The 15000-nt window shown below is 35.7% G+C and overlaps 1 protein-coding gene across 1 annotated transcript in view; it reads right to left on the reverse strand.

Annotated features, from left to right (window-relative positions):
- Window positions 1-15000, reverse strand: part of LOC135227054 (C-type lectin domain family 2 member L-like) — a 308754-nt gene that overhangs the window by 292696 nt on the left and 1058 nt on the right. Inside the window, exon 1 of the mRNA XM_064266863.1 lies at window positions 14850-15000. This exon is cut by the window's right edge and continues 1058 nt beyond it. Coding sequence (XP_064122933.1) covers window positions 14850-14873 — 24 coding nt within the window. The 5' untranslated portion in view covers window positions 14874-15000. The remainder of the gene's footprint in view (window positions 1-14849) is intronic.

Genomic DNA, 15000 nt, shown 5'->3' on the forward strand with positions numbered 1-15000 from the left:
TTTGAGACAGCAATTAACCTTGAAAAATACGACAGGTTGTGACATCGCTAACATCACAAAACTGGTATGTTACTGATGGCCAGTGTGTTGATATGACCACAGAATTCGTCTCTATACGCAGTGCCTATAACATTTCTATGTATAAGTAAGCAGTTTCATATACTGGTTTATCAACACTTCATGGCCTTCAGCTAAATGAGTTTTGCTTTGTTGTTCTTCCCAATATTCTTCATGAAATGTAGTTCTGCCAACTACAACCTGTAGCTGGGAAATGCTAATCTTGCTTCAGATCGTTCAACAGGGAATACAATAAAACGTATTTATAAGATATGCATAATTCATATGAAAAGCAGAGTGAATGAGGACTTAATTGTGGAGCCCAAGGACCCTGGTTATCAAAAGGGATCTACTCACATCCTTCTTATAGACAGGGTACCCATTATTGGTCAAAGTACCTTCTATATATTTCAAATGGGGGTATTTGTCTCTTTAATTTTTGCATACATGTCATGTGGTATTACCTTTGAATTATCTAATTATTGTAAGGCTGACTTTGGCCTATAGGGCACAATCCAAACCTGGAGAGCCCATTAGGCCAAGGGTCAATTTTATTATTAAGGGCGTCTGGATTTTTTTTTATAGTAATGACCCGTTCTTTCTTCATCCATCCCTCACACACCAACAACGGCCCCCCCCCCCCCCCCCCTCTCTCATTCTCTACAACGGCCCCCCCCCCCCCCCCCCACTCTCTCTCTCTCTACCCCACCCTCTCTCCGGCCTGATTGTGTGATTTCAAGCCCCAAATTAGTTAGCAATGAGTCAAAATTAGATGCTAATTTCGAAATTGCAAGTTTTTCCTCTCTCTCTCTCTCTCTCTCTCTCATTTTTAGGCCTAAAAAGCGACAAAACCTATTTCCCACTTGCCTGCGATGATGAGGATGGGTCTATTCCAGCTCTAATAAATATAGATCTGAAAACGACAGGTAAACTATGTATGTATGAGAGAGAATATACTTTTATCTTTCTCGTGGTCAGGTCGACAAAGTGACCTCGTCGTGATTAGGGTTTCGCAGGTTCGTTTCCCGCTACCGGACTTCATGATTTCTTCACATTTCTTTGAAGTCGGAGCTCAAGGCTTTGTAGTGGCGAGCGTATCGAAAAAGGAGCAAAGAATTTGAGAAGTTAAGAGGGCATTGTGGCTATTTACAATTTCTTATATGTTATATGAATATATATATATATATATAATATAATATATATATATATATGTATATATATACTATATTATATATATATACAATTATATTATATATACTATATATATATTATATATCATATATATGTATATATATATACATATATATATATATGTATATATATATATATATGTATATATATATATATATATATATATATATATATACAATCAGAAGAGAGCATTAAAAAGGGTCCAGGAACCCACATACATAGTGAAGAATATTTTATTATGGAACGTTTCATACTGCTTCAGAGTACATCTTCAGCCTGTAATTATAAATTGTGACAATTTAATTAATAGTAAAATAATACATTATGACTAAAATATCAAGATAATATGTTAATTAAAAACGTTAGAGAACATTTAAAACAAACAATAGACTAAGACTTTAAGAAATATGTTAATTAAAATTTACAGAAAAATTTAAAACAAATAATGAGAGGACAAGTACAAGTACCCTAAGTACAAGTAGAGAAGGGAATGATTTGAAAACACAGTTCGGCCCAGATCTCAGTTATGCTAAATACAACGTGGCAGCAGCCACGTTTGCATTTAGAGAAGGAACCAGTCGTTTGATGTATAATGACTCAAGTGTCGTTAAGTAATAGTTGGGAGTGCTGTCAATGATTGAGAAATGTGTTTTATCAATATTAATTTTACATATTTTGGCGTTGTTACGGATATTGGATAATTCTGGGTTTGTTATCCTTTGTCCTGTTCTGTAGCTAACACCTAAGTGACTGGAATATCTCACTTTCAGTAACCGTTTGGTCGATCCGACGTAAATACCAGGACAACCCGGACAATTAAATTTATAAATATCTGACTCACGTCAAGATCGAACCCTTGTTTTTCAATTGAAAGACCCGGGTTCGATCCTGATGTGAGTCACACACACACACACACACACACACACACACACTCACACACACACACACACACCACACACAGATATATATATATAATATATATATATATATATATATATAATGTAATATATAATATAATTGGCGTGTATTCAACAGACCTATCAATGTTAATTCGCTATTTGTTGAGAATATATAATATAGGCACGTCTCATTTTGCATAATTTTGTAAGGGCACGAGATGCCTATGGGTACGAAGATAAGCTATTTCACCACCAGTGATGAACTCGTCTGAAAGAAATTTACCGAGAGGGACGAAGCAAGTCGCTATCTCAGCAACAGGTCGAGTTCCAGTATATTTCATTCATGATGGCAGAGTTGAACTGCAGGATAAACTGATATAATGCGAAGAGTATAAACTTAAAAATTCCATAAAAAAAATAGTGTGCATAAGTTAACAACGATTTTTTTTCTTTTGTTTTATTAGAATTGCAGACAATTTCAAGTAGTTCCTCTCAACACGCTTCCTTTACTATTATAATCATCTTGATCTCATGGCCTAGATGGCAGAACGTTTTCCAACTTCATCAAAGAAAAAAAAATGCCGGTGTCAGAGCAACTAGTCTCCACCTTGACGCGCGGCGCAGACAAATCCCCGCTGTCCATATGAACAGACACTACAGTAGATTCACATCAACCGTTCATTTGATGTCTAGGCCAGTCCCTTACGACGCTTCTGATTAGCTGTTGATAAGCCAATCACAGGGCTGGAAACTCGGAAACTCTCTGTCTCTCTCGAGAGTTCACGTAGGCAGGATATATGCTCCACCTCTCCTGAGGGATACGTCTTTCAAAAGTATCCCTCAGGAGAGGTGGAGCATACATCCTGCCTACGTGAATTCTCGAGAGAGACTGAGTTTCCAGCCCTGTGGTTGGCTATCAACAGCCAATCAGGAGCGTCTTAAGGGACTGGCCTAGACATCAAATGCACAGTTGATGTGAATCTACTATAGTAAACGTGTGTATCTCTGCGCGGTTGGTTGCAAGGAGAAACTCGATCCGCGCGGATGCCGCGGCGGTTAACAAATCCGCCCAGTTGCATGTGAATACCCTTGTGCTCCGTCATTGACTTTACCCGCGCGGATGCAACCGCCTTGTGTGAATAGGGTAAAAAAAAAAAAAAAAAAATTATTATATTGTTACGGTGATATCTATATTCTTAATCTTATATAAATAACTCGTAGACAGAAATAGTCATATTTTCTAAAGATAATAAATAAATAAATAAAAATAGGACAGTGGATTGCTTGACAAACCTCTGAAGAGCTTGAGGAAAGGATTATTTTTGAGTGAATCGATAATTGCCGTAAGACTAAATTATAGCAAAGGAACATTTCATGAACTGTCCAGAATTTATTTCTAAAATAATCCTTAAGAATACTAAGATGTGATATTTCTAAATAATAAGATGATATCCTTAAGAATACTAAGATGTGAAATCTCTAAATAATAAGATGATATCCTTAAGAATACTATGATGTGAAATCTCTAAATAATAAGATGATATCCTTAAGAATACTAAGATGTGAAATCTCTAAATAATAAGATGATATCCTTAAGAATACTATGATGTGAAATCTCTAAATAATAAGATGATATCCTTAAGAATACTAAGATGTGAAAATCTCTAATAATAAGATGATATCCTTAAGAATACTATGATGTGAAATCTCTAAATAATAAGATGATATCCTTAAGAATACTAAGATGTGAAATCTCTAAATAATAAGATGATATCCTTAAGAATACTAAGATGTGAAATCTCTAAATAACAAAATGATATCCTTAAGAATACTATGATGTGACATTTCTAAATAATAAGATGATATCCTTAAGGAATACTAAAAGATGTGAAATTTCTAAATAATAAGATGATATCATTAAGAATACTATGATGTGATTTCATCTCTAAGAATAATAAGACTGATATCCTTAAGAATACTAGAAGATGATCTAACTAAATAACAAAATGATATCCTTAAGAATACTATGATGTGACATTTCTAAATAATAAGATGATATCCTTAAGAATACTAAGATGTGAAATTTCTAAATAATAAGATGATATCCTTAAGAATACTAAGATGTGAAATCTCTAAATAATAAGAGATATCTCCTTTAAGAATACTATGAAAATGTGAAATTCTTTCTAAAAATTAAGATGATAAATCTTAAGAATACTAAGATGTGAAATTTCTTAAATAATAAGATGATATCCTTAAGAATACTAAGAATGTGAAATTCTATTAAATAACATGTAAAATCTTAAGAATACTATGATGTGAACAATTTTTGAAATAAATTAAGCTGATATCTAAGAAATACTAAGATGTGAAATTTCTAAATAATAAGATGATATCTTAAGAATAACTAAGATGTGAAATTTCTCCTAAATACTAAGAATGATAATATAAGAATACCTAAAGAGTGAAATCTCTAAATAATAAGATTGATATATTAAGGAAAATACTATGATGTGAAATCTCTAAATAATAAGATGATATCCTTAAGAATACTAAGATGTGAAATTTCTAAATAATAAGATGATAAATATTATTCCAGAATAACCCAACAAAAAAAGCGCCTTCGCGATGAGTTTTCCTTCGCCCTTCGGACCTGATCGTCGTCCATCTCTCTCGGTCTACCTGGAGCGTTAAAGGTTAGATTGGACTTGTTTAATTAATTTAGCTCCATGTACAGTCATAAATGCGCTCATTAGCCGGCGCACTTTATTTTTATTGCCTCGGCTAATTGTTTCATTCCCGGTAGTGCTTCCCTTGATGATGCCAGGGGGTCTCCGGTCAAAATACATAAATAAACGAGATATAATGTTTGTGGGCGTGAGTGGGTTACTGAGTCAGCGTATTTCTCGCACGGTATGGTATTTATATATATATATATATATATATATATATATATATATATATAAAATATATATGTATATGTATACTATAACAATAATATATATATATATGATATATATATATATATATATATATATATATATGTATATATAGGGGAAGGTGCCAGACGTTACCTTTCCAATTATCTGTACATATTTATGTAATGAGGTTGCTAGCCTCATGCCCGGCCCAAAGGATTACTCAAGAGGCTTTTCTTGGCGGTCACCCACCCAGCCACCGACCAAACTCAGCACTACGCAACTTCATGGATCAAACGACCAGCGGTTCAGCAATCATGTATATGTGAGGTTGCAAGGCCCACACGCCCCTATCGCCATGGTTGACGCTAGGATGCCTTTCTTATCAAAATAGCAGTTCTGGAAACTACTATAATAGATTCACATCAACTGTGCATCTCATGTCTAGGCCAGTCCCTTACGACGCTCCTGATTAGCTGTTGATAACCTCAGGAGAGGTGGAACATACATCCTGCCTATGTGAACTCTCGAGAGAGACTGAGAGTTTCCAGCCCTGTAACTGGCTAATCAACAGCCAATCAGGGTCTAGACATCAGATGCACGGTTGATGTGAATCTACTATAGTAATAACTTAGCTTATGAGTTTAATTTTATACAGGATTTCTGTGACATTTATTTGACACATGTATGGTTATGTCACGTTTATGATTAAATTCTTTTAAATTCTATAGGATCTTCGTGACCTTTCTTTGGCACATGAAAGGTTAGGTCACGATACGCTGGGTACAAAGTCTGGCAATAGTAATTCACAAGATACCAAAGGATGTTCGAGGGTGACACCAGCTTAACTGTTAATGAACATTATTAAGTCTAAAGAGAACTTCATAATATCAGACGCAGCGCGATGTATACACGTGCCATGATTTAGCTAAAACTCATAACGAACTCTGACAAATATCTATACTTTCACACAGACAAATCAAAGCGCAAAAGCAAGCAAGCAAGCAGAAGCGACGCAGGCAGTTAAATTAGTATCAAGAAAGCTTTTAATGGGATCAAATGACAACAGGAACTTTTCCATCAAAGCACATAAATGAAAAGAGGCAACTGCGGTAGAGTACTTAAGGTACTTTTGTTAAATTTCACAAGAAGAATATAATAAAAGGACTTTAATTAATTAGAACATTATAAAGCTTTACAAATAAAAGCGTCGGATCAAAGTATCTAAAGGTCACAATAACTGGACAAATCAAAATACATCAGAGGCAAAGAAACGACTTTGAAGACCAAACGATAAAATCAACAGTCAAGTACTTTATTCTTTGGACGCATTTAATTAAATCAATGCAACTTCAAAGCAAAATAATTTTTTAAAAAAGCAACCATGTCCAACGGATGGTTCCCAACCTCTGAATTTTTATTTCTACATTTTTGTTTTAGGGGAAAGTACAAGTTAAAGTAAGAGAAAGAAGGTAAAAAAAATTAGAACGGCAGTCAATGATGAAGGAAACTCATTTCATGGACAACCATGGAGGAAGTTTGAAAAGCGAAGAAAGTTTGGATTCTTTTCGAAAATGCGAGGTTCAAATAGGACTTACCAATTAATCAAAGGGGTATATATATAATTATATATACATATATAAATAATATATATAATATATATATATATATATATATATATATATATATATATATTATATATAGTATGTGTTAACTTTTCCTTTCCCTATACAAAGGAGAGCAGGGGGTTTACTTTTATACACACATACGTATATGCGCACATGTTTGTACATAAAAATGCATAAATATACACAAATTACAGCCAGCTGCATCTCATTCTCATCCACGTGACCCGAATCTAAACTCCATTCTTTGGTAATAAGAACCCACGGAAAATAGTCTTATTTTAATTTTCCCTAAAAAAATGTAAAAAACAGAAAGAAAGAAAGAAAGAAAGAAATCTCGTTTATGCTCTGAGCGAAAGCTAAATAAAACACACCCCTAAATTTCCCACCACTCCAAAACCGCCATTATACATTCGGCCTAATCCTCCCGCCATTCCTGAGAAACATCCGCAGCAGCAGCAGCAGCAGCGAAGCGTCGTTGCAAAGAAAAACAAAAGAAGAGCACAAAGCGAACGATGCGCTTTTAAATGCGCTCCAGATGCGTGGGAATGTGAAGGAAAATAATCTTTCTCTTTTTCTATTTTTTTACCTTTTTTTTCTTAAAAAGGAACGATCTAGCTCTGAAACTCAACGTTCATTCACCTCCCTTAAATCCAGGTCCTCATTAGCCCGAAGCTGAGCGATAAAAATGGAAAAACGAGTCGAAGAAAGAGGGGGAAAAACCAGACTTTATAATCCCTTCTTAATTTCATTTCCTACCTTCAAAACGGAGGCAGAAGGAAAGCCGATTATACGAGGGGTGCAGACTTCTTTTTTTTTTTCCCCAGAGGGAAAAATGCTGTAGTTTGCCGTTTTGTTTACCAAGCCGGGAATAAAACCCGGACAATATTAATAGTGTTTGCGTTTATACAAACATTAAAGGTGTTTGTCTGTTTACAAATATTAAAGGTGCGCTCGTCTGCAACGCAACATATCACGAAATAGCTATAAAGCTAAATATAAGTATAAATAGAAAACGGGGAAGTAAAGTCTTTATGAATAACAAAACTAGATGCGATTAGGAAAATGAAAACGACGTAATGATCAACTGAGAAACATATCTCAAGCCTACAGCTTTAAGAATTGCTTGCCCACTACGCTTCCAATGCTGGAAATGTTGTCGAAAAAAATATGAAAATTACATAACGGTCAGAATTTATTCAATTATTGGTATTTTTCGAAACTGATGTGTATTCGCCATAGAACGAAGTATAGGGTCATTAACTGCATGAGAAAGAAGCATAAGTAAACACAAAGAAAGTAAAGATTTATTTTTTTTCAATTATTAGCCGATTGCAATCCTACCTGGAAAACCATAATGCTACAAACTCCAGGAAATGGAAGGGAATGGAATATAGAATTCTGGTCCAAGGAGAAGCGCTGGGACCTATGAGGTCATTCAGCGCCGATAGGGAAATTGATAGTCGAAAATTTTAAAAGTGTAACAGGAGGAAAACTCGCAGTTGCAGGATGAATCAATTGTTAGGAGAGGGTGGAAAGTAAGACGGGAAAAAGAGAAAATGAACAGAGGTACAGTAAAGGGAATGAAAGGGGTTGCAACTAGGGGCCGAAGGGACGCTGCAAGGAATCTTAAGTAGTGCCTACAGTGCACCGCATGAGGCAAGCCCAAGGGCCCCCCGCATGGAAAACAGCCTTGTACGGAAAAAGAAATACGGAAGTAAAGAATAAACTAAAAATGAGAAATAAGAATAACAAATGAATCACAAAGATAAACACATAACTGGGACAAGGCTACCAATTACTGCATCACGTTCAGACAGATCCTGAAATGACCAAACGCCTTCCTAATTAGTCGAGATGAACTTTTCTGCCAACTGCGAGTACATTTCGTCGTACGTGATGAAGTGGTCATGCTTCTCGCCTTCGAAGCGAAAGGACCTGGCTCTGATTCCCACGTCCCCCTTCGTCCATTTCCTCCTGGAGGTGACTTGGAAAACTTGGAAAACACAGTGTTTACTTTTCTCTGCCTTAATTTGTATGACTCGAGACGAATTGCTTAACTGGAAATATTGAATACGGTTGCTAGGCAGGTGAAAAGAGTTTACAATTTGGAAGTGAATGAAGGAATAATAATAATAATAATAATAAATAATAATAATAATAATAATAATAATAAAATAATAATAATAATATTTTTTTTTTTGTCTACCACAGTCCTACAATTCGACTGGGTGGTATTTATAGTGTGGGGTTCCGGGTTGCATCCTGCCTCCTTAAGAGTACATCACTTTTCTTACTATGTGCGCCATTTCTAGGATCACACTCTTCCGCATGAGTCCTGAAGCTACTTCAGCCTCTAGTTTTTTCTAGATTCCTTTCAGGGATCTTGGGATCGTGCCCAGAGTTCCTATGATTATGGGTACGATTTAAACTGGCATATCCCATATCCTTCTTATTTCTATTTACAGATCTTGATACTTATCCATTTTTTCTCTCTCTTTCTCTTCAACTCTGGTGTCCCATGGTATTGCGACATCAATGAGTGATACTTTCTTCTTGATTTTGTCAATCAACGTCACGTCTGGTCTATTTGCACTTATCACCCTATCTGTTCTGATGCCATAGTCCCAGAGGATCTTTGCCTGATCGTTTTCTATCACTCCCTCAGGTTGGTGCTCGTACCACTTATTACTGCAAGGTTTATGTATAGTCTGTCCGTATTTGCTCTTGGGTGTAGTGCTTTGTGTATTGTCATATGTTTCCTGGTTTTCTGATGTATGCTGCGGAGTTCTGCCTTCGTCCATTCCACTATTCCTGCGCTGTATCCGATTAGTGGCACTGCCCATGTGTTTATGGCTTTTATCATATTTCCGGCGTTGAGTTTTGACTTGATTGTCGCCTTGAGTCTCTGCATATATTCTTTCCTGATCGTGTCCTTCATCTCTTGGTGTTTTATATCCCCTCCTTCCATTATTCCCAGGTATTTGTATCCAGTCTCATCTATGTGTTTGATGTTGCTCCCATCTGGTTGCTTTATCCCTTCAGTTCTTGTTACTTTGCCCTTTTGTATGTTGACTAAGGCGCATTTTTCTATTCCAAACTCCATCCTGATGTCCCCAGATACAATCCTTACAGTCTGGATTAGGGTATCTATTTCCTTGATGCTCTTACCATACAGCTTGATGTCGTCCATGAACATCAGATGGTTAATTCTGTTGCCTCTTTTCTTGAGTTGGTACCCGGCATCCATCTTCTGTAGTACTTTTGTCATGGGAATCATGGCTACTACGAAGAGTACTGGGGACAGTGAGTCTCCCTGGAAGATCCCTCTCCTGATATTAATCTCTGCTAGTCTTATTCCAGAGCTTGTAAGTATTGTATTCCAGTTGCGCATTGTATTTTTGAGGAAGCTGATGGTGTTTTCCTCTGCCCCATATATTTTCAAGCATTCTATTAGCCATGTGTGTGGTATCATGTCGAAGGTTTTCTTATAGTCTATCCATGCCATTCTTATTATTATTTATTATTTATTGATTATTATGATTATTATTATATTATCTGTTGAATAAAATGGCAGAATTCAGCTAATTAATCTCATGTATTATCTATTCTATTTTTCTTATTACTCGCTTTTCTGGCTCAGCGATACTTCTTAATAATTGGCCAATATTCATATTGGGAATAATGCTGAAAGTGGTATTTTTTAGAAGAGGATTTATTAGTCAGAAACTGGTATTGTCAGTATTCTGATAATACCAGGATATTGATAATACCAGTTTTTTACTAATAAATCCTGTTCTAAATAAAATACCACTTTCAGCATTATTCCCAATATGAATGTTGACCAATTATCACTGAGCCAGAAAAGCAAGTAATAAGAAAAATAGAAAAGATAACATATATGATTAATTCTATATTTCTGCAATTTTGTTCAACATAATTTGTTTAAAAGATGGTCTACTTCCAAAATATTATTATTATTATTATTATTATTATTATTATTCTTTTTTTTTGCTCTATCACAGTCCTCCAATTCGACTGGGTGATATTTATAGTGTGGGGTTCCGGGTTGCATTCTGCCGCCTTAGGAGTCCATCACTTTTCTTACTATGTGCGCCGTTTCTAGGATCACACTCCTCTGCATGAGTCCTGGAGCTACTTCAGCGTCTAGTTTTTCTAGACTCCTTTTCAGGGATCTTGGGATCGTGCCTAGGGCTCCTATGATTATGGGTACGATTTCCACTGGCATATCCCATATCCTTCTTATTTCTATTTTCAGATCTTGATACTTATCCATTTTTTCCCTCTCTTTCTCTTCAATTCTGGTGTCCCATGGTATTGCGACATCAATGACTGATACTTTCTTCTTGACTTTGTCAATCAACGTCACGTCTGGTCTATTTGCAAGTATCACCCTATCCGTTCTGATACCATAGTCCCAGAGGATCTGTGCCTGATCGTTATTATTATTATTATTATTATTATTATTATTATTATTATTATTATTATTATTCAGAAGATGAAACCTATTCATCTGGAACAATCCCATAGGGGCCATCGACTTGAAATTCAAACCTCCAAAGAATATGGTGTTCATTAGGAAGAAGTAAGACGAGGTAAAAGGAAATGTAGAAAGAAGAGAACCCACTTATCATAAAAGAAAAAAGAAATCAATAAATCAACAAATAGATAAAAACGTACTAAAATGGAAGGAGAATAGTATTAAGGAAAATGTATTATTGCACCTTCACTTGAACTTCAGAAGTTCCAATTGCACGACTTCCTCTGGGGGGATGTTCCACAGTCCAACGGTCTGAGGAATAAAGGACCCCTGGAACTTTGGAGAAGTTCGACAGGGAGGCTAAACATTGACTGCATATTGGTGCTGCTGTCCAGCGAATCTGGTTGCTCTCTCTCGGCAGATAAGATGGAAACCTATACTCGGTTTTTTTCCATCTGTCCACCAGCGTGTGGTGTTTGCGTATGGTAACACTGCGTCCCGGGCTTTAGATAGTTACATTCAGCTTACATTCAACAATAATAATAACCCTATTTCGAATCTTAACGGTGTAATTCGCATACAGTAAATTATTAAAACACTTTTCAGTTGCAAATGTACGCCCAGATATCCTTTTATTTACCTAAAACTTATACATAGCGTAACTATCTAAAGCCCGGGACGCAGTGTTACCATAAGCAAACACCACAGGCGGGTGGACAGATGGAAAAAAACAGAGTATAGAAACTGATAGACAGCGACCACGAAAGAGTTATTAGAAGCGGAAGCTCTTAGCATCCAGTAAGTAAGAGAGGTTGTCAAGATAGGGATGAGTGGCAGAGTGCATGAGGGGATTCGATACGTTGCTGATAAGCCCTTCTGTATAGGTTACAGGATGCTACTAGTCGCCTAGAAGTTGTCTGCACAGAGATCAGAAATTCCTTGAAATGTATATTTCCGTTTCATGACTGACTGGGATGAATCAGGGTGAGACAATGAACACTAACTATAGATCACAAACGACTTGATTTCTTAATGACATAAAACTTTAGCGTTTTCACTAAAACTCTTTGGACGCATTAATTAAACAAATCGCTCAAATCTGGAAATAATTTTGTTTAATTAATCGTAAAAACATTTGTTTGAGTAAATAAAGTTATTGTGATTGAACAGAGACTTTGATATCTCAGTTTAATAACTCAGTGATTAAAAAATTTAAATAGCTTTTATTATATAAAGCTAAAAGTGTAATGGCTGAGGAAGTTTCCACGTTTTGCGGCTCCGTGAATCATGTATGAACATTTATTTAGTAATTTATCTAAAAACTATCTCGATCACTATGAACCTTGACATCATCATAAAAGACAGATTTTCCGTTTTGGGGTAAAGAACATTTACTCTACACTCATCAGGAATGTTCTGTTAGTAACGTAACGATTTAAGCTGTTGATAAAATCAAGTTTTTTTTAGAATTCAAATACTTATTGAGGTTTAAAATAATTCCAATAACCGAGGATATTATATCATATCTCTTTCATCCCTATTAACAAAGAATTACCTTCGAAAACGAAAGCTTCGTTTATCTATGTGAGGTTTCTGATAAATTGATATAAAATAAATGTGTTTCATATCCGCAAACTAAATACTCATAATCATAAATTCAATCTTTTATGATATAAAAAAAATTTATCGTATTTCCAATAGGAATGATGACATCAACGTATTCCAACCTGAGTGAACTTATCAACGCAGTCTTTCTAACAGGAAAGGACTGATCAAGTTATTTCCAACATGACTGGACTTATTAACAAGGAATTTCCAACATGAATGGAATTACCAAGAGGTACTTCCAACATGAAAGGACTTATTGACGAGGTATTTGCAACATGACTGAACTTATCAGTGAGGTATTTCCAACATGACTGGACTTATCAACGAGGTACTTCCAACATGACTGGACTTATCAGTGAGGTAGTTCCCACACGAATGGACTTATTAGCGAGGTATTTCCCACATGAACGGACTTAGTAACTGCAACATGAATGGACCTATTAGCGAGGTATTTCAAACTTGAATGAAGTTATCAACAAAGTACTACCTCATCAACGAACTTATTCATCGTGAATGTACTTATTAACAAAATCATCCCAATATGAAAGCCTTGATCAACGAAGTATATCGCACATGAACGAACTTACCAGTATGAATAAACTTATCAATGATGTAATTTCCAATATAATTATATACCTGTCAAGAGTAATTTGATTGAGTTAACCTGTAGACAAATTGTTCCTCAAATGAACGAAATCGTTAAAAAAATATAATAATAATTTTCCAGCAAGATTAAACCCATCAACCAAATATTTCTGACACGGCTAAATTCATCAACATAATATTCATCCATGAAGAACTTATATATATATATATATATATATATATATATATATATATATATATATCACAATAATTCCAACATATATACTAAGTTGTCTTTTTATTTCGTTGCAGACACTGGCCGTCTGCAGCAAATTAAAGCCTAAACATACTTTAGGTCTGAATTTGGCTTACTTTTTTCTTTTTATATTAGTTCACCTGCAGTGTAGTCTTTAACCGAGTGCTCTAGACAGTCACGACGTCAGATAACCCCCAATTACTCAGGGTACGTCCGCACTGCAGCAAAACGACTCGTAAAAACATGTAAGCTACTTGTAGCATACATATCACTAATATTTGATAACAAGTCAAAGACAAAAAGTGGAGAACGAACATTAGGCAAATGCTAGATAGTCGTATAAAGCACTGGTTAGGAGGCCCCACCGAATCCGGCGCGGCGCGTCACGTGCGTCCAACACGGCTACGCGTAGACCTACAACAACCTGCATTTGAACCACCTGCCCAACTTTGAGTTATAATCAAATGTGTAGATTTGTGGTTATGATAAAGGATTATAGTATTTTTTTTATTATATTCTAATGGATACATTTATGTAAATATCTTTGTTTCAGAAATTCCTGTATAAAAGTGTTCAGTTCACACACAATTCTACGTATCTTAATTTTTGTATTAAATAAAATAAAGTGCAACTTTACAAATTTCGAAATCAGTAATCCTTCCCTCAGAGTTACTACAGTTTCTTATGTTGATACGGATCTTCTGTAATTGGTATCAAATTTTGATATTCGAGATATAATGCCCTCGCGAATTAAGTCAAAGGTTTTCGGCGTTATCCGACAATAAAAAAAAAAAAAAACTTGTCTGGACGCTATCGTAACTTATGAAAGAGTTTTGCATATTCTCCACTCTTTCCTCTTCTAAATTTATGTCATACGTCCAGATTTTCCTACTGTTCAACCCCTCTAATTTGGTTGACAGCACCGAGTCAGAGGAAAACCTCGCGCGCTCCCTTCATAACGGAAACTACTGCTGAAGTTTGAATTGTCCGTCTTATAACCGTCATTCGTTTGTCTGGTTGGGCCACACGCGCAGAAGACGGAGACGCTTGTAGACGGATAGCCGCGACGGATTCGGTGGGGCCTTATGCGACATATATGCCTCAGACGTATTACAAACACTGCTGCAATTAGACTAAAACTGTCTATTTTCCATTCTACATAAATCATGTTAAAAAAGAATTAAAAATAAATAAAAAGACAGCACTCACCTTTGCTGGATAGTAGATAAACATCTTGAATGTTTCCAGTAGGTCTTCCCATAAAAAAAAATGTCAAGGTATTGTAATGAGGTGGGGAGCTTGGTAGCTATGGCAGGTATGGACGGATAATTCCTATTGGCTGGGTGCAATCGCGTGGATG

Source organism: Macrobrachium nipponense, chromosome 15 (genome assembly GCF_015104395.2).
Source record: "Macrobrachium nipponense isolate FS-2020 chromosome 15, ASM1510439v2, whole genome shotgun sequence".
Lineage (NCBI taxonomy): Eukaryota > Metazoa > Arthropoda > Malacostraca > Decapoda > Palaemonidae > Macrobrachium > Macrobrachium nipponense.